The sequence below is a fragment of the Dendrobium catenatum genome, unplaced genomic scaffold (assembly GCF_001605985.2).
Source record: "Dendrobium catenatum unplaced genomic scaffold, ASM160598v2 fragScaff_scaffold_81, whole genome shotgun sequence".
Lineage (NCBI taxonomy): Eukaryota > Viridiplantae > Streptophyta > Magnoliopsida > Asparagales > Orchidaceae > Dendrobium > Dendrobium catenatum.
In genome coordinates this window covers 385561-413278 of record NW_021318543.1, presented here as the reverse complement: position 1 = coordinate 413278, position 27718 = coordinate 385561, and the positions used below count along the sequence as shown (strand labels likewise).

General features: G+C 35.5%; 4 protein-coding genes across 4 annotated transcripts in view; 1 reads left to right on the top strand and 3 right to left on the bottom strand.

Moving 5' to 3' along the window:
- Positions 1-361: 361 nt before the first annotated feature.
- On the bottom strand, positions 362-9717 carry LOC110096514 (iron-sulfur cluster assembly protein 1). The gene is made up of 3 exons (XM_020822509.2): positions 9316-9717; positions 7074-7128; positions 362-724 (listed from the first exon to the last, which is right to left on the bottom strand). The coding sequence occupies exons 1-3, from the start codon at positions 9635-9637 to the stop codon at positions 559-561; spliced, it is 543 nt and encodes a 180-aa protein (XP_020678168.1). The 5' UTR covers positions 9638-9717; the 3' UTR covers positions 362-558.
- Positions 9718-9808: 91 nt separating this feature from the next.
- Positions 9809-10602, bottom strand: LOC114580041 (4-coumarate--CoA ligase-like). The gene has a single exon (XM_028696477.1). The coding sequence runs from the start codon at positions 10269-10271 to the stop codon at positions 9906-9908; it is 366 nt and encodes a 121-aa protein (XP_028552310.1). The 5' UTR covers positions 10272-10602; the 3' UTR covers positions 9809-9905.
- A 4948-nt stretch (positions 10603-15550) lies between these two features.
- Positions 15551-18774, top strand: LOC110096505. Its single transcript, XM_020822499.2, has one exon. The coding sequence runs from the start codon at positions 15823-15825 to the stop codon at positions 18475-18477; it is 2655 nt and encodes an 884-aa protein (XP_020678158.1). The 5' UTR covers positions 15551-15822; the 3' UTR covers positions 18478-18774.
- Positions 18775-21382: 2608 nt separating this feature from the next.
- LOC110096492 overlaps positions 21383-27718 on the bottom strand; it is a 24766-nt gene continuing 18430 nt past the window's right edge. The window contains exon 2 of the mRNA XM_020822475.2: positions 21383-21619. Within this exon, the coding sequence (XP_020678134.1) occupies positions 21524-21619 (96 nt within the window). The 3' untranslated portion in view covers positions 21383-21523. The remainder of the gene's footprint in view (positions 21620-27718) is intronic.

Sequence of the window (27718 nt, the reverse complement as noted above, 5' to 3'; positions counted from 1 at the left end):
ATTATTAGTATAAATGACATAAGATATTAAGATAAATCAATCAAGAATATTTGACTGCTCATTAGCAATGAATGACATGAAAAGGATCTACATGGAGATGAAGGTGATGAAAGATACCTGGCATTTTAGATCTTTGTTTCCTACGGTCGTTTGGGACAGCTTTTTTACTGCTATTTGAAACAACTTTCTATTAAAAAAAATGTATTTAAAAGCAACGCGAAAGCTATTCCAAATGAAGCCTCAGATGATTATGGAAAGCAGATAGAAGGAAATATGAGCGTAATGTAACATCACATGTGTTGAGCTTATAATACCAGAATTGGAAAAACACAGAGAAATATGAATAAAAGAAGGCATGGTGTGTTCATAGCAGGCATATATATATCATCAGCAAACATTAGAAAACAGTACAAAGACCTATGGTAATTTTTTAATACACTGGTCAAATATTCCTAAGGTTCATAGAGTCATAATTTCCATCTGTCTATACCGATTATTCCTGACTTCATGTGGAACAAAGCATATATTTATATAAGCTCAGATTTACAGGATAAATTTCTAGGCATTAGCGGCTTTCTCTGCTGTGTCCAAAGCAGGCTCTTTGTTCTGTCCCAATTTGTCCCTCTTCTTTTCATAATCTTTGACAGCCGCCTTGATCGCATCCTCTGCAAGCATGCTGCAATGAAGCTTAACCGGGGGAAGCGAGAGATGATTTGCGATTGCTCTGCATCAAATAATGAGACAAAAAGGGATGTTATTAGTGAGTTGGAATCATTTCCGCAATATCTCAAGTGATTAAGGTCTCATTTGAGATGGCTTAATTTTATCTTTTCTGTTTCAAAAAGATAGTTATTTTTAGGTTGCGATTTGTATGTGACATTTTTGTAGAACTGTTTTTTACGAAATTTCATTTTGTAAGCTTTTTAGTGTTGGCTTCACCGTTAGAAACCTCCATTCTCTCAAACAAAATTTTTAAAACTAGCTTTTACAAAAGGCATCGGGTAATCAAACGAAGCATAAAGCATACATTGATAAACAAAACCGAGGGTTATAAAAAATAATAACGAGGAGGAATTGGCTGAGAGTTGATGAGCGTAATAAGAACACAGAAGAATATCATGATTTTAAATTTGATTAGGACGTGCTTTATAGTCATTGAATTTACTTCGAGAACAATGCACTGAAAAACTAAATGATCAATCACTCAAGCCAAAGTAAATTTAATGATTATAAAATCATGATCAAATTTATATCAAATATCATGACATAAGATTTTCCTTTCTCATTTTGTTGAAGCAAAGTTTTTTTTTTTTTTTCATCAAGTCAATCTTCACTTGCTTGAGGTCTTTGAGGGCCATTAAATGACAATCTGAAGCGTGCAATGTCAAAAGAGCAAGAGCAGTAGTACTTACTTCAAATTGGAGACCATCAACATATAATACCAGCATTTCATCAAGGAATACAGCAACACATTAAGCAGTTTGGCATACCATTGGCAGCAAAAAATTATGATCGGAATTTAAATTCATGGTATCATTTTTATAAGGATCGTCTTCAACAAAAGGTAGAAGTTGAGGCTGGTGAAAATTTGGGTCAGGATATCAACACCCAAATTTATAAAGGATGGGCTTTCTAGTCACATTATATTTGTTTTGAAATAAATACAATACATAATCAATCAATTAATAATTATATTATATTTGTCTTTAAATAAATCCAATTATTAGAAAATTCATTTAGATCAAATTTCAAGTCAGGATATCCATACCCATATCTTTTCTATTGAGATTATAATCTTCTCGGTCAAGGTGTATCCATTCATCATTTCCATGCTAATAGGTTTGAGTACGGAATGCTTCAGAATGGCAAGGCTAGGAAAATGTAACACAGAAGGAAAGAGAACATATCAACATGCTCATAACGTGCACAATGCTCGTTCACATTCGTAGTATAAAGAAGATTAATGCATGCTACTGCAACCCTTTCTTTCAGCAAATGACCATTTCAACTTCATAGATCAGAAAAAAATTAAGGATGAATTTTTTTGTTATTTGATTTGTTTTATCGTTATTGATTTATTTTAAAATGAGTGCAATAATACATTTATATAATGGATCTCAAAATAAATTTCAATATAATAAAATCAGTTTTCATAAAACTTCCCTATAGATCACAGTCATAACGAGCAAACTGCGGCTTCATTTGGGTCAGCTTTCTACTGCATTCTAACGCAGCTTTTTAGTACAAAATTTTATGTTTAATAAATTTTTGTAATTAAAAACCGCTTAAGAAAGCTATCCCAAATGAAGCATAAGTCTCACATACAGGTCCACCCCTCAAAAAGTCAAAACTAATAAATGAAAGAAAATAAGGACGAGAAAATATATATATATGAAATGAATTGCGAATTGGATTTTAGTTCTTCAAAAGTAAATATCTGATTGATTAGTGTGGAAAGGGTTTGCATTGAAATAACTAATCTAAGTTATAAACTATTTTGAATGAAAGGACTAGATTGGTTTTTAACAAATCACTTTTAAGAACAGGAGATTAACATAAACCTATTATACAGATAATATTTATCAAAATCAATATACAAGGGTCATGTTTTTTTCAACGAATGCAAAACAACAACAACAACAACAACAACATCAAGCCTTTGTCCCACTACATGGGGTCAGCTATATAATCCTTTTTCGCCATTGTGTCCTGTTAAAAGTCAAATTCTCATTTATATTTAATAAAGATCATTTATATTTAATAAAGAAAGATCATTTCTAATATTTTCTAACCAAATCTTTTTAGGTCTACCTCTACCTTTCTTAAGGTAAGTCAAATCTAATACCTCAACTTTCCTAACCGGGTCATCGGAAGGCCTCCGTTTAATGTGACCAAACCATCTAAGGCGACTCTCTCTAATCTTATCTACCACTGGAGCTACTCCAACCTTTTCACGTATATGCTCATTTTGAATACTATCTCTAAGGGTAAAGTCACTCATCCACCTATGCATCCTCATCTCTGCAACACTTAATTTAGTATTATGCTTCTCTTTTAATGGCCAACATTCGGCACCATAAAGCATTGCAGGTGTCACCACCATCTTATAGAATTTTCCCTTAAGTTTGCGGGGGACGTTTCTATCACACAACAAGCCTGATGCATTCCTCCACTTCAACCATCAAACTTGAATTCTGCTGATAATATCCCCATATATTTCACCATCACTCTGAACAATATATCCAAGATATCTAAAGCATGTACTCTTATTAATGATTTGATCACCCAAAGTCACAATCCCCTCATTAGGTATATTGCTACTAAAATTACACTCCATATATTCATTTTTAGATCTACTCAAGCGAAAACCTTTACACTCTAAGGTTGACCTCCATAATTCAAGTTTACATTCAACTCCCTCTCTAGTCTTATCAACAAGAAGAATATCATAAGCAAAAAAGCATACACCAAGATACATCCTCTTGCAAATGTCTAGTGAGAACATCCATGACTAAAGCAAAAAAGTTATGGGCTTAAGGCTGATCCTTAATGTAATCCAACTGAAATATGAAAATACTTGGTCAAACCACCTTGTGTTTGAACACAAGTAATACTTCCTGCATACATATCTCTAATGATTTGAATATAACAATTATTAACTCTTTTCTTTTCAAGAGCTCTGCATAGCACTTCTCTTGTAACTTTATTATATATTTTCTCTAAATCAATAAATATCATATGTAGATCCTCCTTATTCTCTCTATATTTCTTCATCAAACCACTCAACAAATGTATGGCTTCCATAGTAGACCTACCAGGCATGAATCCAAATTGATTTTGAGAAACATTAGTATCACGCCGTAACCTACGCTTCATAACTCGTTCTCATAGTTTTAAAGTATGACACATTAACTTAATTCCTCTATAATTCACACACTCATGTGCATCACATTTATTCTTAAAAATAGGAATTAACACACTCATTCTCCACTCATCGGGCATCTTTTTAGTCTTCAAAACAGTATTAAAAAGTTTAGTAAGCCAAGAAATTCCTTCATCTCCTAAGTTCTACATCTCTATTGGAATATCATCAGGTCCAACAGCTTTTCCACACTTCATTTTCTTTAAAGCATCTCTAACTTCGGTTTTACTAATACGCCGATAAAAATAAAAATCTTTATTTTCATTTATGGTACTAAAGTCAGTAAAGCCAATCGTATTTTCATATTTTTATTAAAAAGTTAAGCAAAATATTTCATCCACCTTTGTTGAATTTCTTCTAAGAAAAATATTTTTTGATCTTCATCCTTAATACATTTCACTTGAATTAAATCCTTAATACTCCTATCTTTTAGTTTGGCTAACTTATACATATATCTTTCTCCCTCCTTAGTATCTAATCTATTATATAAATTATTAAAAGCTAAGTTCTTTGCATCGCAAATAGCTTTCTTAGAACCCTTACGAGCCTCTTTATAGCTTTCCCAATTATCAAAATTTTTACATCTAAACCAATTTTTATAACAAATCTTTTTATTTCTTATCTTTTATTGCACATTTGAAATCCACCGCCAACTATTTTTACTATTATGAGTTTTTTTTCCTTCGAAACTCCAAGCACATCTTTTGCAATATTCTTAATATCACTAGCAACTTTTTTTCACATAACATTAGCATCATCATGCACAGACAAAAATATCTAAAACCTTACTCTCAAAAATAGTTTTATAAATATTCTTTAAATGCCCCATCTAATCCTAGAAAATCGTTAAACTTTATTTTTTTTTTATTTTCTACCCCTTTATGCTAAAGTCTAAAACTAATAATCGATGTTGTGTACATAAATTTTCACTCGGAATAACTTTTCAATCTTTGCAATCTAAACGATCTAATTTTCTTATAAGAAAATAATCAATTTGTGTTTTACTATATCCATTTTTATAAGTGATAAGATGCTCATCTCTTTTCTTAAATAAGCTATTAGTTATTAGAAAATCATAAGCTAAAAAAATCTAATATGGTCTTTAGGTCTTACCACCTTCATTTGTCATTCCAAAACCTTAACCACCATGAATATTTTTAAAATCATCTACCTCTCTACCAACATATCCATTTAAATCTCCTCAAATAAAATTCTTTCTTCAAAGGTTATCTTTTGTATTAATTCTTCTAAGTCATTCCAAAATTTTAATTTCGAACACATATCCAAACCTACTTGAGAAGCATAAACCCTTATAATATTAACAATCTTAGCATCAACAACAATCTTTAAAACTATAATTCTATCTCTAATTCTGTTAATTTTTATGACATTATCTTTCAAACTCTTAAATATAATCACACCTACACCATTTCTAGTCTGATACTTACCTGAATACCATAATTTATATCATAAACTATCAATCTCTTTAGCCTTCTCTCTAAACCATTTAGTTTTTTGAATACATAGAATATTTATCTTTATATGAATCATAATATCTATTAATTCCATTAATTAACCTGTAAGGAAGTCTATTCCAAGTTTCTATCCTAATTTTAATTTCATGGACTAGCTTCTTTGCCCATATCTGTCATTGATATGAAAACCTTTGCCTATTTAACACTACACCTAGGAGCCGGTGCAACGGCCCTTGCACACTTGTCACTGTATTCAGGCCATACAGCGCGTCGCTTCCAAGGGACCCCTAATATTAACACAATTTTTTAAAGGATTTATGTCATGATTATTATATAAATTTTATTCTGGCTGTCGACTACATAACGCAACCCTCCACATTTATCATCTAGGACTTGGGAACTGGCAAAATGGAGTAAAATACCAGTTGACGGCAAATGGTAGAGGAAGAGAGGATTATATAATAATATATAAAAAGAAATTAAATTCAGACTGATATTTCATATAATTATCTTAAATATTCACTTAAGCACGGTCATTAATTAATCAAGGAATACTTCATGAGAAATTTTTTACCAATGAAATGCAAAAATTTTGAAATCTGATAATGCAGAAGTCATTGCATTATAACTTGCAATCCCTTCCGACATAATTAAGTCACCAGCAAAAGGAAGCGAATTCTAGGAAGAAATAGTATGAAATCATTCAGAGAACTAGTATGAAATCATTCAATATCAGCGCTTCAAAAGTAACATAATATACAAGAACTGTCAAGAAGCGCTTCAAAAGTAACAGGCAGGATGGAGGGAGATTAAAAGAAGCAAGAATATCCTCATCACTATCAACGAGAAAGTTAAAACTGGAGATATGTCTAGTAAACAGCATTTGCACCGGTGCCGCAGTGGTGGAGCATCCAAACATAATCCGCACGTAAATTGAAGCAGAGAGATTTTGCATGGTAAGGGTAACAGCCACAAAGGAGCTCGAGAAGGAAAGAGAATGATGGTTTAATGGCGATGAATCAACTAGACAAGTTGTTGTTAGAGTAGAGAGGACTTGGTTTGCTTCATGGATCAAAGTGGAGGACGCACAAAGCTTGTGGGGAGCATGGTAAGCGCATTCTTCAATATACTTTGCACTCTTCAATATAATTTGAAACTTTTAGTTAAATTTTTACTATACACACAAAGTGATTCTTTTTTTGTCCCATAAAAATTAAATCGATAGGACTTCACTTTGAAGTATAACTCAATACATAATATATTGCAATGAACTATCGTCCAAACCCACACCTCATCATTTCAATTTCACCAGTAAGTTACTGCTTGTCAACTTTGAATATCACGAGTTTGTTTATGTAATTACATTTTATTACTTATAAAAGAAAACTGATGCTTGAGGAGCATCAAAATAATATGAATCCATTAATAACTAATAGGATAGTGACATAAAAAGATGCCATCTTGACAACAATGTTCATTTCAAATTTCAAATTTCAAATTTCCTAGACTGACTTTAAAAAAATTACTATTAAACTTGATTGTAATTTTTTTTATGCGCATAAAGCATGCATCTCACTAATAGTCGAGTAACATATTATCAGGCAAGCACAAAACATGCGATGGAGCATGAACTGAAAAAGAAAACACACTTAATGGAAAAGGAAGGAATCCCTCACGTGTTCTTGATGGACAAAACTTCTTCTATTTTCTTCCCTTTCACCCATTCAGTAGCTGAAGACAAAAGGAACAACAAAAGAAATAAGTTAGTGCTAATAAAAAACAATGTTTTTCATAAACAAAAAATAAAATAAAAAATAGATCACAAAAAAAAAAAAAAAAAGAATTGCATGAATTCCCGGAAACCATTCTCCCTCATGCTTCTTTCCTCTAAGGTATTCATCGTCAAGCACTACTAACTATTGCTTCGCTCTCATCTCCTTCGCCATCCACTGCTATAGAGCTGTTGCAATAATATTTTTGGTTTTGTCCTGTGGTCAGCCCTAGATCCAAGTAGATACACTGCTAGCTGATCTATGGTTAAATGGGAGGAATTGGATCAAGGGTTACATTTTCTGTTGAATTATCAGGTGTGTTTAATTTTGCAAACATACTACCTTAATTGAAATTTGAATTGCTTCTCACAAGCTTTGGTGAAGCCATTAAATTTATAGACCGTCTTTTTTTTTTCCAGGAGTATTGTTGCAAGCCATACAAGTAAAAGAAAATTATTTCTTAGTATATTACTTTATTTTTTTTCAAATCATCCATGACCTAGGTTCAAATTTTCTCTAAAATTCATTTAGATAGCAGAGATTTATCCCAACATTGTTCAATTCAAATAAGTGGTGCACTTTGTAAGTCGGGCAAGATCCTGTTTATAATTTAGAAGAGTTAAATGATACGCAACGAGTCAAATGACTCTATTGTGATTTGTCAAGCCTTTGAAATTATATAACTAATTTCTCGATTTGACGACAGCGATGTTAGTATTTCATTATGAAATCCTTTAAAGGGTTTCTATGCAATAGGGTGTTTGTTCATGAAGCAATGAAGATCACCTCTCCATCACCACCACCGCCACACATTCATTTCATAGTCACCGTGATAAACCATGAATAATATTGGATGCTTATTCAAAATTTCTAAAACTGTTAGACGCATATTAGTGTGTGAAATTCTTCTTATCTTCATTTTCAAGCATCATTTCTATTGTTTTGGTTAAATCTCAAAGGCATTTAAAACTTACATATTGAAATCAAAAGCCAAACAATTTGGCAAGATTTAACCACATCTGAAAAACATCATACCTTGCAATTTTCAAGATTTAACACCTTGAAGTTTACTAAACTCAATTTCATTGGATTTACTATATCCTAATTTAGTCAAACAGCCCCTATGGAGCTATTTGGTTACAAGATTCAACAAGAATTTAGGTTGAATGTTGCAAAATAGTTTTTGAGGCCATGTAAGTCCGACAACAAACTTCAATCACGTTCAATCTACATTTTTTAAGCATTACCCTAATTGATAAATAGTGGGGGAAGTTGGATTTAACAAATCTCACTCGCCAATGACTTACTTTCTTTTCTATTATCTCACGATCTGTAATTTCCTCTTGTGCTAATCCATTGCAATCCCATCCTCAAGATCAACCTCATAACTATGACTTCTACATTTTTTTTAGTGGGGGAAGTCAGATTTTGAGGAGGAAATGTTTCAAGTGCAATCCTCTGTCAAGCCATACAATCATCAACGCCAAAATTCATAAGGTCGCAGGTGATTGCTTCACTTTTTGCTTTCATCTTCTACTATGGCGACTGTAGTTGTGGAAGTAAAAGCATCTCTATTATTCAATTGTATTTTAGTTTTGCCTTGAAAAATCAGAAGAAAGGTTAAGCTTGGAATCACATTTTCATAAAAAAATTACTAACATATTTAAAATATCAGAATGAAGGTAATAATCAATGGGAGGAGTAAAATTAATTAAGGATTCAACAGTTATGTTTTCTAAAAACAGGGTCTTAAATAGTTTTATGATATCAGGTACACTAATTATGAAAAAAAATCAATTGTAAGAACATTAAAAATTAATTATCTTCAAAAGAGTATAAATTGGCTTTAGATATTTTATATTCATTTAACTCTTAAATACTGAAAGAATTGCTAGATCCAGATTGACAGGATTTGCTAAATCCTAATTGAATTAATCCTACTTGTAGCCAAACCCCTAATTAAATTTCTCTCCACGTATTTACAATCCATGCACAAATACATATGGCATATTTAATCTCACAAAGCAACTTCAATCCCCAACAATTAGCAAAAGGAGCCGCCTTTTACCCTAATCATCCGACAACCGCTCCGGAAAAAACAAAGAAAGGTAAAAACAAAAAAAAACCATTATAACTAAAAGCATACCAACGGATGACGAAGCGATGGCGGAACCGCATCCAAAGGTCTTGAAACAGGCATCCACAATTTTTCCCGTGTTCTCGTCGACCTTGATCTGGAGCTTCATGACGTCGCCGCACGCCGGGGCCCCGACCAGCCCCGTTCCCACCGTAGGATCCTTCTTGTCAAAGGCTCCAACGTTTCTAGGGTTATTGTAGTGATCCACCACCCTCTCGTGGTAACTCCGAGCCGCCGTTGCCGTTGCCGTTGCCGCTGCGGCAGGCGAAGCAGCCACCTGACGCACAAACCCTATCCCTAGAAGTCGCTTTCCTCCGGCCCTCAACATCATCCTCTCCCGATTTTTTCTTCTCTCTGCTCTATCAATCGAACAATCGAACCTATCCGTCTTCAGATCTTTTGGGTACTATTAAGCGGTGGTGCATTTTATAGTAAGGCTAAAAAATATATATTTAAAGGAAATTTTTAAAAGGCAATAAACTATTTTTATTAGGGAAAATTATTTATTATATCTATATTATATATTTAACACCAAAAAGTTAAATATTACATTCCTACCACTCAAATGCTAATTTTACAACAGAAATACCACTCAGTGTTCACTCCGTCTCTTCCTTCCGCATTTCGACCATTGTCCGCCTCTTAGCGGCTGGCTGCTGCTGGCCTTCGATATCCTCGCCGATCGCCTTCGTGCCCAGTCGAAAACTGACGACGTAATCGTTATCATGAACACTATCAACGTACATGTCCAAGTTTAGCGTTAGGAAGCTTAGTCGTAAGTGTTTCCTGCAATTTCTTCCCATTGGTGCCGCCCCTGGCATCACCATCCTCATCGATGATAAGTCATAGCTGTCCACCGCCTCACTCTTCGCTATCTCCACCACTATGGGCGGCACAAATGGCGCCACCGTAATCCTGTACTTCTCCGCCAACTCCATCAACTTCACGAAGACATAATTCTTCATTGTCACAATAGCTGAGCCGCATGCAGCCCACAAAGCAAAACAGAGTTAAGGGAATAGATATGGAACAGGGGAAGCATGCATAGCAGAACATCTTCCTTATGAAAATAAAGGCTTGGGTTTTCTCCATCGTTCAACATAAAAAATGTATATAACTGGAAGCAGAGAGGTCAATTGGCTCCTTTGCACTTATTTCTTCAAAGACCGAAATCTTTCCAGCCAATTTGGCATTTCTCCTTTGCGAAGAGGCGGACGGACGATGGTCCGACGGAGTGAAGACTGGAGTGGTATTTATGTTGTAAAATTAGTATTTAGGTGGTAGAAATGTAATATTTAATTTGTTGGTGTTAAATATGTAATATAGATATAATAAAGTGGCAAGTATGTAAATCCCCCTTTTTATTAATAATTTGGCAGTATAGATTGTTCATAACTCCATATTTAAAATAATTAAACAAATTCATATAATTTTCTTATAACTTTTTAATTTTTCTCCTTTAACAAATAAGTTAGTTTGTATTACTTATGTTCAATAAAATGAGAATTCTCATCACTGCTAATATTGCATAAAAAAATTATTAATAAAGGGATAAAAGTAGATAACCTCAACCTTACATTTGCTTAGAATTCTTGTGATATTTTTTTATTTATAACTATCTCGAAAGAAAATATAATAATCAATTGTAGAGATTCAATATTAAACTGAAGTGTTGAAAATAACACCTTAAATCAAAATTTCAAAGATCAAAATTCTTCATTGCTTCATATGAATTTAATTTAGTTTGTTTATTTATTTTTTCTTCTTCTAAAATTATTTTTTTAAAAAAAGTTTCTTACATATCAAGTTGAAATATCTCCACATATGAATATCTAAGACTTTGTTTGGTACGGCTTTCTTATTGCTTCTTGTTGCGTCCATGAATATTCGCAGCGGTAGAGAAAATAAAGTTTAGCGTCTTAGCATTGTACGAAGATCCAACACGCAAGCAGAAAGGGAGAAGGAAAACACCCGAACTTTTTTACGTGGAAAGCCCAAAGAGGGAAACACCACGGGGCCTTGCCCCAGGTGAAAAGAATCCACTAAAATTGAGTTAATTACAAGGGCTGACCCATCCCTCGATTTAGAGGTGGTCATATTACATTAATTTGGAGAGCTAATGAAAGGTCTGACAGCGGTCGGGCGGAAGTTCGACGGTTTTTGTGCAGAAATTCAGCTGACAATGTAGTCCGATGAAGGTCGGGTTGAAGTCCAGTGGCGGTCGTCGATCGGGCGAAGGTCCGGCGTGTTGTCGGTGGTCGGGCTGTGGTCCAATGAAGGTCAGACTAAAGTCTGGCGGCGGTCGTCGGTCGGGCAGAGGTCCGGCGGCCTGGCGGTAGTTCGACAAAGGTCGGATTGAAGTCCGGCAATCGTGCGGAGGTACGGCGGCGTAAGGCGGCCGGGCGGTGGTTCGACGAAGGTTGCGCTAAAGTCTGGCGGCGGTCAGCGGCCACGCAGAGGTCCGACAGTGGTCCAGCTGCAGTCGTTGGCTGGGCAGTGGCCCAACAATGGCCGGGCTAATGTCCGGCGGTAGTCGTCAGCCAGGCGAAGGTCCAGTAGTGGTCGGCGGCCAGGGTAGAGATTGGGGTTATATTCATAGATTTTCATGAGTGGGACATCCCGTAAACCTAGAGAAGATCCGGGGCATGTTCGGAGTGCTCCATCGGATGGCTCGTATTGATTCCCCGATTGTAGAGAGTTTTTCAACTTTTTATGTGCCTTAACGATGTCGGAATTCATTGATCTTGGGCTCGTTGGATTCGTCTTGCTGAGACGCTTGATTTGACTATAAGCATGTCATATTTGGATATCATTTTATTGTTCGAATAATACTTTAACCCTTCAAAATATGGTTCGGGCCCCAATTTAGACCCATTTGGGCTTGCATTGGAACAATTTTGGTGTTGTTTTGTTCGTCTCTTTGAGATGTTCAGTTTGACTATAAGTTTGCTGAAATTGGAATTCATATGATCCCAAATTTAATTTTGAAAGTTTTCAACTCGAATGTGCCACGAGATTCGTGCTTGATCAAGGCAATTTTTGAGGACGTATCACTTCTCAAAGCAACTTTTTTGTCCAAAATTTTTTCTTTTTATACTAAAAAGCTTCTTTAAGAAGCTGCAAAAAAGTTATCTCAAACGGAAGTCTAAGACTATTATATAACTTGAACAAAGAGTTAAGAACAATATCAAGTTACTAATAAGCTATTTTGTTCCAAACTTCTCGCTCCTCATCTTATCAAAATATCTGAAAAAGAAGTATCTTTTGTTTCCAAATCTTTTGTATTAGTTGTTTTTTGCTATTTCACATTATTTCTTAGCTGAATAACACATTAAAGCATTACAATTTTTAGTTCCTTTAATAATGAGCAGTGCTAACTGCAAGAAGTGTTTTTTTTTTATTATCAAACTTACTATTGTGATAGCTATAAGAGGGCTAAGCCTCATTTTGAACAGCTTTTTTATCATAAATTTTTTCGCTGCTTTCAATTTTTTTTTTGATAAAAAGTAATGCAGAACATCTTAGTAAAAATGCTACTTAGACATAATTATTTTAGTTTGTTAGTTGTTTATAGAACATTTTATGTTTCTCTACTTGATTAATATAAATAGAATGATTGTAAGAAGGGATATATGAATGAATAATTTTATAATTGAAACAGTATTTCACTGTTTTTAGGTGTTTGAGATGTTTAACTCTTATATTTATCTTCTTCAGGTATTTTCCCCACGTCATATGGTATCAGAGCCATTGTAATCCTTGACGACGATCAAAATTTGGATGCTTGAGGAAGACCATGGATGAAGGAAAACATATATACAACCCTTGATGATGATCGGGGTTTTGATACTTTTTGTGGGCAGTGCCCGTGTGCGCCACAAGGCAATCTCCATCAGTCGGCAATCATACTAGTGATTCGACCTCCATCAGCCGACAACCATACTGACAATTCAATTTGAACCAACGACAACCAGACACTTTCTGCGATTCAGTTCTACTCCCGCCCTCTCCTTTGCATCCTGCATGTTCAAGCCGTACTTAGTTCTGCACGCTCGTCTTCCTTATGCACACTAGTCTTTTGTCTTTCGTCCACCTCCCACGCACTTAGACCCAAGCCTGCCCAAGCACACACCCCGTGCTCGATTGTCTTCGCCCACACAACACTACTCGCACCAGCATCACTCTCCATACGTGACTGTGTCGTCCCGAACTTCTTGCCTCACCCACACGCCTGTGTGTTCCATCCTGCATGCTCCGTCTCAGATCCATCCCGACTCCACCCCCTGCTTCGCTTTCTTCATACGGGAAGAGAATGATGCAGCATTACGAAGAATGTACATAGCATCTTAGTAAAAATGCTCCTTATGCATTACAATTTTAATTTGTTAGCTGTTTCTAGAACCTTCTATGTGTCTCTAAGCTTCTGTACTTGATTAGTATAAATAGAATGGTTGTAAGAAGAGATATATTAATGAATATTTTTGAAATTGAAACATTATTTTTCACTGTTTTTAGGTGTTTGAGCTATTTAGCTCTTAGATTTATCTTCTTCAAATATTTTCCCCACATCAAAAAGTTGTTGTAGAAAACAATAAAAAAAAATATTCCAAATTAAATCTTATTATGCGACTTCTTAAAAAGGCAAAAAAAGTCTAATTTTGACGACTTTTAAACGATCTACTTTCCTTACAACTATTACACATTAATTCCACAAAAAAAATAGTAACAACTGACCATTATTTAAAATAAGATATGAAAAAACAGAACCAATGCATTTCATCTCAAAATCGCCCTATAAAATATAAATCGGTGATTGAACTTAAAAACATATAAGAACCGAAACGATCCAACTAAATTTAATTTTACGATAAAATAGTGGGCAAATTATTACGTCTGGTATTTGGATTTGTCCATACACCAATTCAGACGCACCACGTCATTAAAATACAACGGGACCCAGTGTATTCGGATGACGTGGCACGTCTGATTGGGTGTCCGGACGTCCGGTGACCGGACATAATAATTCGCCAAAATAGTGAGAGCTCAAAAGAAAGACTAGCTTCATCTTTATTGTTTTCGCACGCAAAATGAAATATTTGACGGAAATATGAGCTAAATGTCCATTGACATATAAATGAAGTGAAAGTTTTGATGTTCATATCAATGAACAAGCTGAGAAGCGTATAAGAATTGAAACTAATTCAATAGAGAAATAGTAAGAGCTTGGAATAAAGGTCTAACTTTATTCTTACCATTTTGATTGAACACTTAGGTGTCCACGGGTCGGGTTCGGATCCAACCTGATTTTGACCCGGTAGATTTTAAACCAATCTGAACCTGACCTGGTTTGGAAATCGGGTCACTTTTCCCAAACCGAACCCGACTTGTAAGCATTCGACTTGACGAGAGCTTTCTTCCGTTTGCGCGTTTATTCAGCCAAATTCCGTAAATCCATTGATGGCAACCGGGATTTCTTTCGTTTGAGTGTTTATTCAGCCAATTCCTGTCCCAGAAGAGGTCGCCGGCAGCTAGAGCGCGAGGTTGAATCCAAATGCGACGCGGCCAGAGTCCGAATGCGACGCGATTCATGAGAAACGAGCACAGAGCACGGGCTGAGTTCGAATGCGATGTGAGTCTTACTCATGCGAGACGAGCGCCGGAGAGCAGCAGCAAGGTTTTCGGGTCAAACCTGAGTTGGTTTCGGGTTTCCGGGTCAACCCGAACCAGATCCGATTTTACAAACGAGTCGAAATCCTGAACACAACCCATTCTCAAATGAGTTATCCATAACCCGAAATTTTCTAATCAGGTTCAGATTGGGTTTTCAGGTCGTGTCAATATATTGACACATAACAAACTATAAATATGATATCAAAATTATTATTATTATTATTATTTTGTTAACATTACTCTATTAGCTGTTGAAAATGTGCATAAATTATTCAATTTTTAAGAGTGTTAACAAATATTATTTCTAATTTTTATTTAAAATTGGACTTAATTTATTAAATTTGATTCGGTCCCGACCGAGTCGAGATCTGAGTGGTCCATCAAAATTTGCACGAATATTGAAGTAGATCGAATACCTTGAAGCTTCTATCAGTACACGATTAACCAGCTGTTATGGGTCGCAGATAAATTCAATTTACACGAATCTCAAAGCAATCAAACTGTTTTCAGTTACAGTAAATGAAATTATGATCGCATGAGTTGGCATAGGATTGAATCACCTGCACAACGTCCTTAGCTCGCATAATTCCTTGGTGCTGCACTGCCTTCTTCTTCGTTCTTCTCCATCTCCTTCACACTCCTCCGCTCTCACTCTTGCTCTCGCCGCCGGCGCGAAGATCACGATGGAATTTTCCGTAAAAATCCATTATTTCAGGTAATTTTACATATCCCACTCCCCTTGCAATCCCCTTTTCGTCACTTCCCCCATCCCAAATTTATATTTTTACCTTTGTTTTTTTCGCTATCCACCCGGCCTTTTCCGCCATCTTCCTCCGTCGAGCATAAATGGAAAACCTTGTACCCTCCGAAACCCTAACCCCCGATCCGCTTCCCACCGAAAGCTCCGATCTTGGAGCGGAAACCCTAGCGCAGACGGAGTACAATGCTGTTGTGAATACTCCGTTCGTCGCCGGCGAGTTCGTCTGGGCAAAAGTCAAAGGCACGTTATGGTGGCCGGCGCTTGTCTCGCCTGAGATGAAGAAGGAATCTGTTCTAGTCTCTTACTTTGGAGACTACGACACCTTAGCCTGGTGCGAACCAAAGCAACTGAAACCTTTTCTCAAGGTGTTTGATGAAATGTCTAGGCAGAGCAACTCGAGTAGCTTTGTGCGTGCTCTTGAAAGCTGTATGAAGGAGATTGAGAAAAGTCTGGGGCTGGAGATGACATGCCATTGTGTGCCCATTGAGGCCCGTCCGAAGCCGGTGCTAGAAGTTGGCAGCAAAAAGGTTCCTATTGCTAACCTTTCGGTGATGGAGCTTATGGATTGGATTATGGATGCCGCGAGGGATGTTTTTGTGGTGAATGTGCTCCAGACTTTGCAGTTGAAGAGTTGGGTGTTTGCCTTTGGAAAGATTTTGATGCAGGGAGATTCATGGGAGTTTCATAGACGACGAGCGATAGAGGATTTGGTTGATAAGATTGATCTTGATGCGTTGCCTGTAGAAATGGTTGGTGGCAAGGAGGAAGAAGAGGAGGGCTTGGTTATTGGGGCGTCGAAGAGGAGGAGGAGAAGCATGACAAAGCCAATTGCCGAGATGGATTTGGATGTATTAGAGGTTGATGATGATGAGGGTGAGGGAGAGGTGGTGGTGGAGCAGAGGATTTTGCGGTCAAAGAAGCGCAAGAGCAAGGAAAAGTTTGAAGTGTTGAAGGCAGAAGAAGAGGCTGGCTCTAGCTCAGGGAGAAGGGAAAGGAAGAAGAGCAAGTATTTGTCACCTCCATATACTAATTTGAGAGAGGTGGGCAAGTTTTTGGCCACCTTACCAAAGAATCTGGAGGAGAAGATTCCAAGAAAAGCTGGATACTTTACTGATCACAGCGGCGAAGAAGATGATGATAAGAGTTTTTTGCTGAAAATTGAAAGGATGCCGACTATTGAGTTTTTTTCAGAATTTGTTGCTGTTGCAGAGAATCCTCTTCATCTGAAAGGGAACCGATCTGCAAAATTTATCAAGTACTTCTTTGCTGTTTATAGAAAGTCTAACTTCTCTGGAGGTGATGACATTGAGGGTTACAAGAAACCGTTTCCTGAATCTATAGCTAAAACTGAAGATGCTGTGGATAATTCTGGGAAATGTAATGAGAGGAATAGCAAGTATGGAGCTTATAAGGAAACTGATTTGGATTTTAAACAGCGGAAGAGTAATAGCAAGCGTGGAGCAGATCAGAAAACTAAGCTGGATCCTGAAGAACTAAAGAGAAGTCACAAGAATGGAACTGACAGGTCTAATGACTTAGATTCTAAACAAAAGAAGAATAATAGGGAGAAACAAAGGCCTCGAAGGAAGAAGACATCAAAGGATGGGGCAGGCCAAGGAGCTACCTTTAATTTGGATTTACACATGGAAGATGGTTTAGATGAAGGTGACACAGAACAAAATACTGGAAATAATAAGAATGGAACCAACCAAGGAGCTCCTGTTGATTCAGATCATTTTCTTGCCAATTCTTTAGATGAAGGCAAAGTGAAAGAAATGGCTAGAAGGAAAAAGGAGTTAAACGATGGAACCATCAAAACAGCTCCAGCTGATTCAGATCTCCATATGGTACATGCTTCAGGTGAATGCAAACAGAGAAGGGGTAGGAAAAGAGGCAAGAATGATGCCAATGGAGAAGCACCAGTGAATGTGGATCTTCAGATTGTAAGCAGTTTTCATGATGGTGGTCCTAAAAAGAAAGAGAAAGTTTGCAAGAATGTTGCTATAAATTCACAGAAACCAGTTTTAATGAATGAGAAAAAGAGAGGAAGTAAGGAAGATGCTAATGGCAAAAGTTTTCAGAAATGTCTTGAAGGAGGTGAATCAGGTCCCAAGAAGAAGGTTGGTGCTGGTCCTCATAAAGTGAAGCCTGGAAGGAGGAAGGCCAAGAGGGTTGACCCTATTTATGGAAGACAGGCTGCTCTTCAGTTGACCTTTCATTCCGGCATTGCTATTCCTTCTATAGAAGATCTTATTACCTCATATAGCAAGTATGGTGCTTTGATCGACACCGGGATTGAGTTGTTTGAAGAATCAAACTCAGCTCGTGTCGTGTTTGCAAATGTCGCAGATGCTGAAAATGCGTTTAAAGATAAAGCCGGCCCCTACGGATCGGTTGCCACCTACCGCCTCCATTACTTGTCTGAAAACCTTGTCAATTCTTCACAGACAAATCATGATCTTGTCTCCACCTCACTGCAAATTTCTGATGTTATCTCTCCTTCACAGCCAAGTCCTGATCAAAAGTCTGCAGTTCTTAAGCCTGCACTTCCATACATCAGAAAAAGCCTAGAAACAATGATTTCGACCCTTGCTTGGTCTTCTTCCCCTGTCAACATTACTGGTTCATCTTCAGATGGGTTGAAACCTGAGGCAAGGGACAATCTGGTTGATGAGATGCAGGGCCTTCTTCAGAAAGTGGACAAGATGCTTAATGGACCTGGCTCTAGCTCCTCTACTTAGTTTGGAAAATCTCATGGTTCTGACCTCTTCTATTAGCTTTAGGGTCTTAAGCTTTTCCTTCATGTCTCTTGTATTTTCTTCAATTTTTCTTGGAATGCAGGTCTCTTCTCATTGTCTATTAATTAGTCTTTTATGTAATGTTAGCTTGAGATTATAACTTAAGGGATAGCTCCTGTGAGTTGCTGTTGTATGTTAATTGGTGCTTTGGTGGTGGCTTAAGCTTGCCTTGCTTTGCTGCTTTTCATGGTCTTCTATTTTACTTGGCTACTAAGAATTTTCTATTAGGAGTTTGAATTATTTGCTTATTGATGACTTAACACTTTTTCTTGCTACCATCTCATGACTTTACTTTGTTTGCATAAATTTATTGCAATATATGACATATCAGTACTTTTTATTGCCTATAGTTTGGCAACACAGCATTTTTGTTTCTTTCTATTAAGGTACTTATCATTTTACCCAATTGGTCCCAAGATTACTTCTTTTTAATGTTTTTGCCATGAGTTGATTCTATTCTTATTTCTGCCTATGATTATCAGTCAAATAAAGAGACTTGTGGATGGTTATTTATTGATTTCAGTCCCCTTAATAGTTATTTGATTTTTGTTTCAGGTTTTATGGTTGAGATGAGAAGTGCCTTTTGAAAAGTGGCTATGCTTTTCAACTCAAAGCTCTCAAATAAACTCTGTGTGTTGTCACTAAGAAATAAAGAAAAATAGAGTTTAATAATCTTATGTGACTGTGAATTAGAAAAGATTATTACATGCGGATGCCGAACGTATCCAAAGGTCAATCAAGAGTCGCTACGTCACGTAATGTACTGTGTATTGGGTGATGTGGCGGCTCCTGATTGACGTCCAAACGTGTTCGGCATCCGCACGTAATAATTTTTCTTGAATTAGGCAGCACAACATTACTCTTATTTTGTCTTTAAAGCTGAGCTAACATCTACTTGAAAGTTTCTTAAATGATTATTATTATTTTTTTTTCATTGCATATATACATTTGAACCTACCAACTTCTTATCCTCTCACTTGGATATTTACTTTGCTTATCAACAAATTTGTTTGTGAAATTTGGCATTTTCTTTAAAACTTCATTTTTCTGCTACATGTAACCACAGTAAGAGTTTAAGATATCAGTAGATTATTGAATTCTAAATTATTTTCACCCTTATTCATGTAATAGCCTCTTGCACTTTTAGTTTCTACCTGTGGCTCAGAATTAATATGTTTAATCTTGTTTGGCCTGGATTTTTTTTTGGTTTTCTGTTTGATATCTGCTTATCTATGCCTGCTTCTCCTTTTGTTGAATCAAGCAGAATTTATTGGTTTCATAAATTTACCATTGGATGACTCCTCCAGAAATGTTCTCTCTTCTGCTGATAGATTGTGATGTGATGTCAACATATATCAACTTTGTTTTGTAATTGCAGTTCACATTTATAGAAATGTGCCACGTCATCTCATTGATGAGTATCCAGCTCGGTACTCGCACTCGATACCGTTGGATACCCAGTGCTTAACCGGACGGGAGACCCGTCCGGCATCCGTACAGAATAAAAGCTCCATTTATAGCCACAAGCTCAGGCTCTTTGGAAACTGTGAAACAATCTGTGTTGCTGAAGGTAAGACAGAATCATTTGTAATTCTGGTTATTATTGGGTGAAGGTACATTTGAGATTGTTTTTTCATAGCTTTACACAGTTATAATATTATTTTTATTTTGTTTTCTTTGTTAGTTTTCAAATGTTTTTTGATGAGATGTTTTTATGGTTTTAAACAAAGTTTAATTTGATTTTTTTTTTTTCAAGTGACAATCTATAATGCCATGCCAGCCATTGAAAATTATAATTTTACTCGCCGAGGTTTACGGTGGTTGATGGACGAGCACGGTTGGAAATCCCCCATCTCGGGTTCGAATCCTCTCTATTACGGTCTCGCCTCTTCAGTGGAGCAAAACAAGTGTGGGTCAGATGCCAATGAATGGCCTCGCTAGGTTCCGCTGAATTACGCTCCGTTTAAAAAAAAATATTAAAGGTTCATTTACATAAATATCATAAAATATGTAAATTTTATATTTATTTATAAACATTATTAATATTAATTTATTTAAAAAATATTTTTTCATGCATATATTTTAATGTTAAACATAGTTTTTATATAAAATGTAAAAGGCAATTATATATAGTTTATGTGATAAGATATTTCACTCAATATTAAATATTTCACCAAGAAATAAATATTAAATATTTCACCGAGAAATAAAATAATGTAATTGATGAAGTAACTTATGATGTAAATGAATAATTTATTTTCAAGCACTTCATATATATATATAATCTTAATAATTATAAAAAATAATATGGACTAAATTTTAGGCCATTAAATACCAATAATTGTTGATATTAGTTGAACTCCTTTTGTATTAGATTTAGGATTTGTTTGGAATATGATTTTAGCTAATTTAGTTTTCAGACACAATTATAATTTTATTTATTAATCATTTATTAAAAAAATATTAGAAAATTGTTTTTTTATTAGAATAGTTAACTTCTTTTTTCTATAATAATTTTATAATCAGCTTAATAAAATTATAAAGACGTTTTAGTGTTCTCCAAGCACCACCCTTATTTGATAAATAAGCTTGGATGCACATTCAAAATTAATCAAAAAAAATGGAGAGATTATTCTGTGCAAAGTTCAACCGTATTCAAAGGTCAATTCAGACATGCCATGTCATCAAATCTATTGTATATTAGGTGACGTTGCGCATTTGAATTGACCTCCGGACATATCGGACAATCTCAATTAATAATTTTTACAAAAAAATGATCACATAAAGGAGGTTTTCATTAAAATGAGAGGGGAAAAAATAAATAATTTTTGGTAAAGAGAACACCAAATTGTAAACAAACCATTACTTTTTCATTAAAATGAGAGGAAAAAAATCCAATCATATAAGTGGTGCTTTTTTCCTTCGTTAAAAAGGGAAAATAATCTTTTGCATTATGAACAAAATTTTTTGTACTTTAGCTGTTAATTCTTTAGAGATGTTGGCTTACTTTTGCTTCCAAGTTCTTGATCGCTGTGACCAGAGCTCTCACATTCAAAGCTTCTGCAAGCTCATTGTCACTTTGTGCCTGCAGGAGAAATAACAAAAAACTTCTCTTGATTTGATATTTAATCATCCCGTTTGATTCAATGCAAGTATAAGATGAAGCCGTGAAATAATTATCCCAAATGCATCTTTATTGAAAAAGATGGAAGAAGAAATTGAATGCATTATTGTTATATTTTATCATATTTGGAATAATGTGCTAATTATTGAGATCAAGTAAACTCGTCTAATTTTGAGCAAAAAATATTTTCTCTGCAATCAAGATACCTTGTAAACACCCATTTCAGTTGCATCTACTAACATTGCCACAGTCAGTCATCATCCACCACCACCACTTGACACAATCGACTGCCACCACCTTCCACCACCACCTTTTGACATAATCAGATGCCACCACCTTCCACTACCACCATCGTCGGACCACTACTGTTGCTAGCCACCGGCCACCACTGTTGTCGCAGCCCGCCAACCGCCGCCACTAGCCACCGCCCGCCACTAGCAACCGCTAGCCACCCTATGTCGTTGGCCAACCACCGCCTTTTTTGACTTTATATTGCATTCATTTTACTTCAAACCAAACAAAAAAAAGTAATCTCATGCATTCATTTTACACTCATCCAAAAAATTTCAAACATTTTAAATATAATACATTCTTTTTAACTGCATTTTTTTATTCTGCATTCTTTTTTTTATCAAATCAAATAGCTTTCTAACTTCCAACAATATGAATGATATTATAAGAATTATTTGCATTCTATAAGAATTTAGCTTCTTTGTCAAACAGGACTTGGGATTACTTCATACCAATTTGCCAAGGTAGACGTAAACAAAGTAATACAAGAAAACAAATGTCCATAATAAAAAAACCAAAAGAAGGTATTAAGCATCATTTAAGTTGTAGCAAAATAGCTTTGGAAAGAGAAAATTAAGGATCATTTAAATTTATTAATATTGAGCATAATTTAAGTGTTAAGCGTCATTTAAATTTATTATTATTATGTTTTATGCTTACAGAGTTTTGAGACCAAAATAGCTTTGGCAAAAGAAAGTTAAGGAAAAGAACAATTTACTTCTGAATGAATCATTAGCCTCTCGCATCTTTTGGACCTAGAAGTAGATAGACTCTATTAGATTCAAGACAACGTAACAAGGCCAACTCCCTAAGAGGATAACTTCTTTTATGGCGTCAAAGGTTTCAAGGCCAACTCCCCTGTTGAACTCAAGTTGCACAACTGCCTGTAGGGCAAATCAGACTATCTTTAGATAGCATGCCCAAGATTGCAATAGATCTTGAATGGTAAAAACTTAGCCGCTTGCAGTAAATTTAACCCCCAAATGATAAGTTGAGACAATCACCTTAAATGTGTTTAGGAGAGGTCAACCAAAGATGGCATTGGGGATTGTCGAGGTGTCAACTGTCAAGTATGATGAAGTCGGCCATTATGGTGTAGGGCACTGGGATGATTTTTCTCATGCAAGGCACCTAACCAAGTTTCCCAAACTCCTGTTTACTACCTCAGTTAGCCCATCAGTTTGTGGATAAAATGCACTACTAAATTGGATTGTTGTTCCTAATTTTGACCAAAGTGGTCTCCAAAAAAGATTTAAAAACCTAGTATCTCTATCTGATGTAAAAGTTCAAAGTATGTCGTGTAGACTTATAATTTCTTTAAAAAATAAGCAATATGAGATGCATCAGAAGTTTTCTTACAAGGAATGAAATGTGTCATTTTACTAAATCAATCAACAACAACAAACACATAGTCAAATTTTAGGGCTGTAACAGGCTAACCTAAGATGAGGTCCATAGTGATATCTTCCCATGTTCAGAATCGGGAGGGGAGTATATAAACCAGTGTTTTAAGATGTTCCCTTAAATGATCGACATATTTTACATTGTCTTACGAATTCAGTTATTTGTTTTCGCATGTGGGGCCAATAATATTTTTCTTCGACTAAGGCAATGATTTTCCTAGGCCAAAATGTCATCCTAATCCTCCACTGTGAAGTTCTTGAATAAGTTGTTCACGTAGAGAACTTTGGGTGATACAAAGCCTAGTTCCTTTAAAAAAAATCCTTATTGAATGGTAAATTGAGCCGAGAGATCCGTTCTACTAGAACGCAACATGATTCTCAAATATTTTAAAATATGGATCAGTGGCATAATTTTCTTTTAAGAAATCCAGGGAAATTATGGTCGGGTAAAGGGTTGCCAACAAATGGGCTTGTCTACTTAGAGCATCAACAACTTTATTCACTATTCCTACTTCATGTTTAAGATGAAAAGTGTATTCTTATAGGAATGATGTCCATTTGGCATGTCTTATACTTAAGTTCTTTTGAGAGCCTAAAAATCAGAGCGCCCTAAAAATCAGAGCACTTCATGATCATTATTTAACACAAATTCCCTTTGAATAAGGTAACATCTCCAAAATTTCAGGGCCTGAACAATTGCATAGAATTCCACATCATATGTTGAATATCGAGATTGGGTATCATTACGTTTTTCACTAAAGTAAGCAATGGGTCGGCTTTTTTGCATTACAGTCCACCTCAAACATTTATCAAAATATGGTAAGTTAAATGGGTTGCTTGGCTTATTTTTATTTTAATCTATTGAAATACTTTTTCAGCTTCACGTGTCCATTTAAAAGTTCCTTTTTCAAACAATCAGTGATGGGTGCAATCAAGGTACTAAAGTTTTTCATAAACCTACAATAAAAGGATGTTAAACCATGGAATCTTCAAACTTCACTAATATTTTTCGGGGTTGGCCAGCTTTAAATAGCTTCTATTTTGACAGGGCCTATCTTAATACCATAAGCAGAGACAATATATCCAATAAAAGTTAAACTTTGAGCCATGAAAGAGCAGTTTTTCAAATTGATGTATAAATTTTGCTCTCTTAAAGTCTGTAGGACTTATTTTACGTGTTCAAGATGATCATTAGGATGAATATTGTAAATCAAGATGTCGTCAAAATAAACTACCACAAATTTTTCAATAAAAGGTCGTAAAATATGATTCATAGTTCTCAAAAATGTGCTGGGGCGTTTGACAATCCAAAAGGCATGACTAGCCATTCATATAATCTTTCTTTTGTTTTAAAAGTTGTCTTACACTCATCACTAGGTCGTACTCTGATTTGTTGATATCCACTCCGCAAATCAATTTTGAAAAATTTTTTGGCGCCACTAAGCATGTCGAGCACGTTGTCCAATCTGGGGATAGGAAACCTATATTTGATAGTTATTTTATTTATGGCTCGACTGTCCATGCACATTCTCCAAGTTCCATCCTTTTTGGTTGTAAGCAAGGCTGGGACAGCATATGGACTCATACTTTCTTTGATTAAACCTTTATCTAAAAGTTCAATCACTTATGTAATTCTTCGTGTTCAGAAGGATTCATCTGATAAAGAGGGAGATGGGATAGGGTTACTCTTGAAACTAGGTTAATGTGGTGTTGGATATCTCTCATGGGTGGCAATGAATTTAGTAACTCCTCAGGAGTTATATCATAATATTCGTTGATTAATGGTTGTATTATCACGAGAATTTCTTGGGTCTTTTCAGATTCTTTTCCTAACACTAGATAGGATATTTCAAAATTTGTTAGCTCATTGGTGTTGAGAAGTAATTCAGAAGTGGTTGATTTTTTCGTCGATTGGGTAGTTTCGGTTGGAGGGTCAAGAATATTCTTTTGGGGTATAGAGTGAATTGTTTGTTGTCTTGAGTTAGAGTATAAGTGTTTTTCTCGCCATTGTGAATTGTCTTGTGGTCAAATTGTCAGTGTCGACCTAGTAAAATATGATATGCTTCGAGGAGCATGATGTCACACAATACTTGATATTTATAGGATTTTCCAATTGAGAGGTTAACACTGCATTGTTGGGTGATAATGACTTCTTCTCCTTTAAAACAGAATATCTTGTAAGGTTTAGCAAGTAGCTTGGATTTTAGCTTAAGTTTGTCTACCATGAGTCGTGATACAAAATTTTTCAAGCTACCACTATCAATCATGAGGGTGGTACATAGTTTTCCTCCTACAACACAAGTTCGGAAAATATTTCGTCTAAGTCATTTGTCCCCGGTATCAACTTTGGTGGTTAAAACCCTACGGATAACTAAATAATGGTCTCCTTGATCACCTTCAACATTGATTTGTTCTGATTCGTCCTCATTTTCTTGTTCAGATTAAGTTTCCTCCTCATTTTCGAGGTCATCCTCTTGCTCAATATAGTTGGCCCTAGGAGGATTGTTTTTCCTACAAGCTGCTAATAGATGTCCATATAAACCACATTTGTAACATGGTCCTATTGGTTTTCTGATAGGAAACACTTGTGAATTCCTATCAATCTTTGAAATAGCGAGAATTGTTCAAAAAAATCCGCACAAAACCACGAAAATAGTAGATAATTTGTATTATTTGATGAAAGGGAAATGGAAAATAGCAAGATACAATTGATCCTCTATTCAAGGGAGGATCGATCTCTCCCAAATCTCTAGATGCCGCTAGAGCCCAAAGGAAATCCTAAATCTAAGAGATCTCAAATTTCAGCCAAATTCAAGATGCCCTAACCCTAGGAAAACAAACTATTTAATGCATACAAATAAAAAATAAATCCCTAAACAATCCATACATTCAATTTTCCTCCTAAACTACCTTCAAAATCCTTCCTATTCGGCTCCCTTGAGCTGGCAAAAAATTGCGGCTCTTCCTGGAGGCAAAAGAGTTCCGCCCAATTGGCGTAAGCTGGTCCCGTCAGACTGGCTGGACCGGTCTAACATTTTCCCACTACCCCTTTTCCTTTATCAGATTCAGATGCTCGTGGATTTGGGTTTGTGGGGGTTGGTCCTATGAGTCATTGTGTCTTTTGGGTGTTCGATCCTAGAGTTTATTTCATTTTGATTGGATCAAATTTTTGATTGCTTTGTTGTTGTTGTTTTTTAATTTTTAGAGTCATATGATAAGCCTCGTCAAGTTTGAATGAAGATTTAGTTGATCTTGGATTGACCAGTTTAACCCATTGAAATAACGTGTTACAGTTCGCTCTTCAGTTTCATTTAAGTCATTTTGGGATTACATTTTATAGAATTCTTTAGTGTAATCTTCTATTGAACGGGTTCCTTGGCGAAGATTGTTATGATCTTGGAATAAAGTTCGGGCATGCTCAGATGGTAAATTTTTTCTCGCATTTTCTCTTTCATGTGATTCCATGTTTGAATTTTCTCTTTTCCAATTCTAACTTTATTATTTTGTAAGTTTTTCTGCCATGCCATGTTAAGGCATGTCCTATTAATTTTAAGCTAGCAAACTTGACCATTTTGTTTTTAAGAAATTATTTTCATTCAAAAAATTGATCCATTTTTGCAATCCATTCAATAAATTGTTCGGGTTTCAATTTTCCTTCAAATTCATTTACTTCAATTTTTATCCATGATCTCATTGTCTATTGTCTCTTCTTTGGACTTATGATGCTTCTTCTTCAATTTTGTTGTTTTGGTGATTAGCATTCTTTAAGTTTAGAGCATTTAAAGTATTAGCCATTGTCTCAATTTGTTGTTGTATATTAGTCATTTGTTGCAAAATCATTCTTTGCCATTCAGCTTGATGATTTTCCTTTTTTTGTGTTGATTTTAAAGAGAAAGGGAGACTCAAGACAACCTAATGCTCTAATATCAAATTGGTGCAACTTAAATTTCTGAATATTTTATGAAGAACACTTAGGAAAGCAATTACAAAACATCTTTTCAGTAAAGCATAAACATCCACATATAAAACTAAAAGTAGAAAAAAGTTCTAGAAAGCAGCTTACACAATCTATAAATATAAAAAAATAATAACAATGTGATAGGAAATACTTGAAATCAAGTAATTCCTAGCCAAAACTGAAGCGGAACAAGGGAAAAACTGCTGTCTCCAGCAGGGGACAACAGCTTTACACAGGAAAACAGTGAGGAAACGCGAGAAAACTGAGATCCAACGCAAGCAAAGGCTAGTATTTTATTAGTAGACGAATAAAATAGCAAAGATATAATTTGTTCTTCAATTCGAGAGGAAGAACGTACTCTCCAAAGTCTTTGGCGAAGCCAAGAGCCCAAAACAAAACCTAGATCTC

What these genes read in the sequence shown, in the direction of transcription:
- LOC110096514 (XM_020822509.2), bottom strand. Translation starts at nt 9,637, where the DNA reads ATGATGTTGAGGGCCGGAGGAAAGCGACTTCTAGGGATAGGGTTTGTG. An exon ending in CATCGCTTCGTCATCCGTTG is followed by an intron (nt 7,129 to 9,315) that starts GTATGCTTTTAG and finishes TTTTGTCTTCAG; the next exon opens with CTACTGAATGGGTGAAAGGG. An exon ending in GTTTTGTCCATCAAGAACAC is followed by an intron (nt 725 to 7,073) that starts GTGAGGGATTCC and finishes TATTTGATGCAG; the next exon opens with AGCAATCGCAAATCATCTCT.
- LOC110096505 (XM_020822499.2), top strand. Translation starts at nt 15,823, where the DNA reads ATGGAAAACCTTGTACCCTCCGAAACCCTAACCCCCGATCCGCTTCCC.
- LOC114580041 (XM_028696477.1), bottom strand. Translation starts at nt 10,271, where the DNA reads ATGAAGAATTATGTCTTCGTGAAGTTGATGGAGTTGGCGGAGAAGTAC.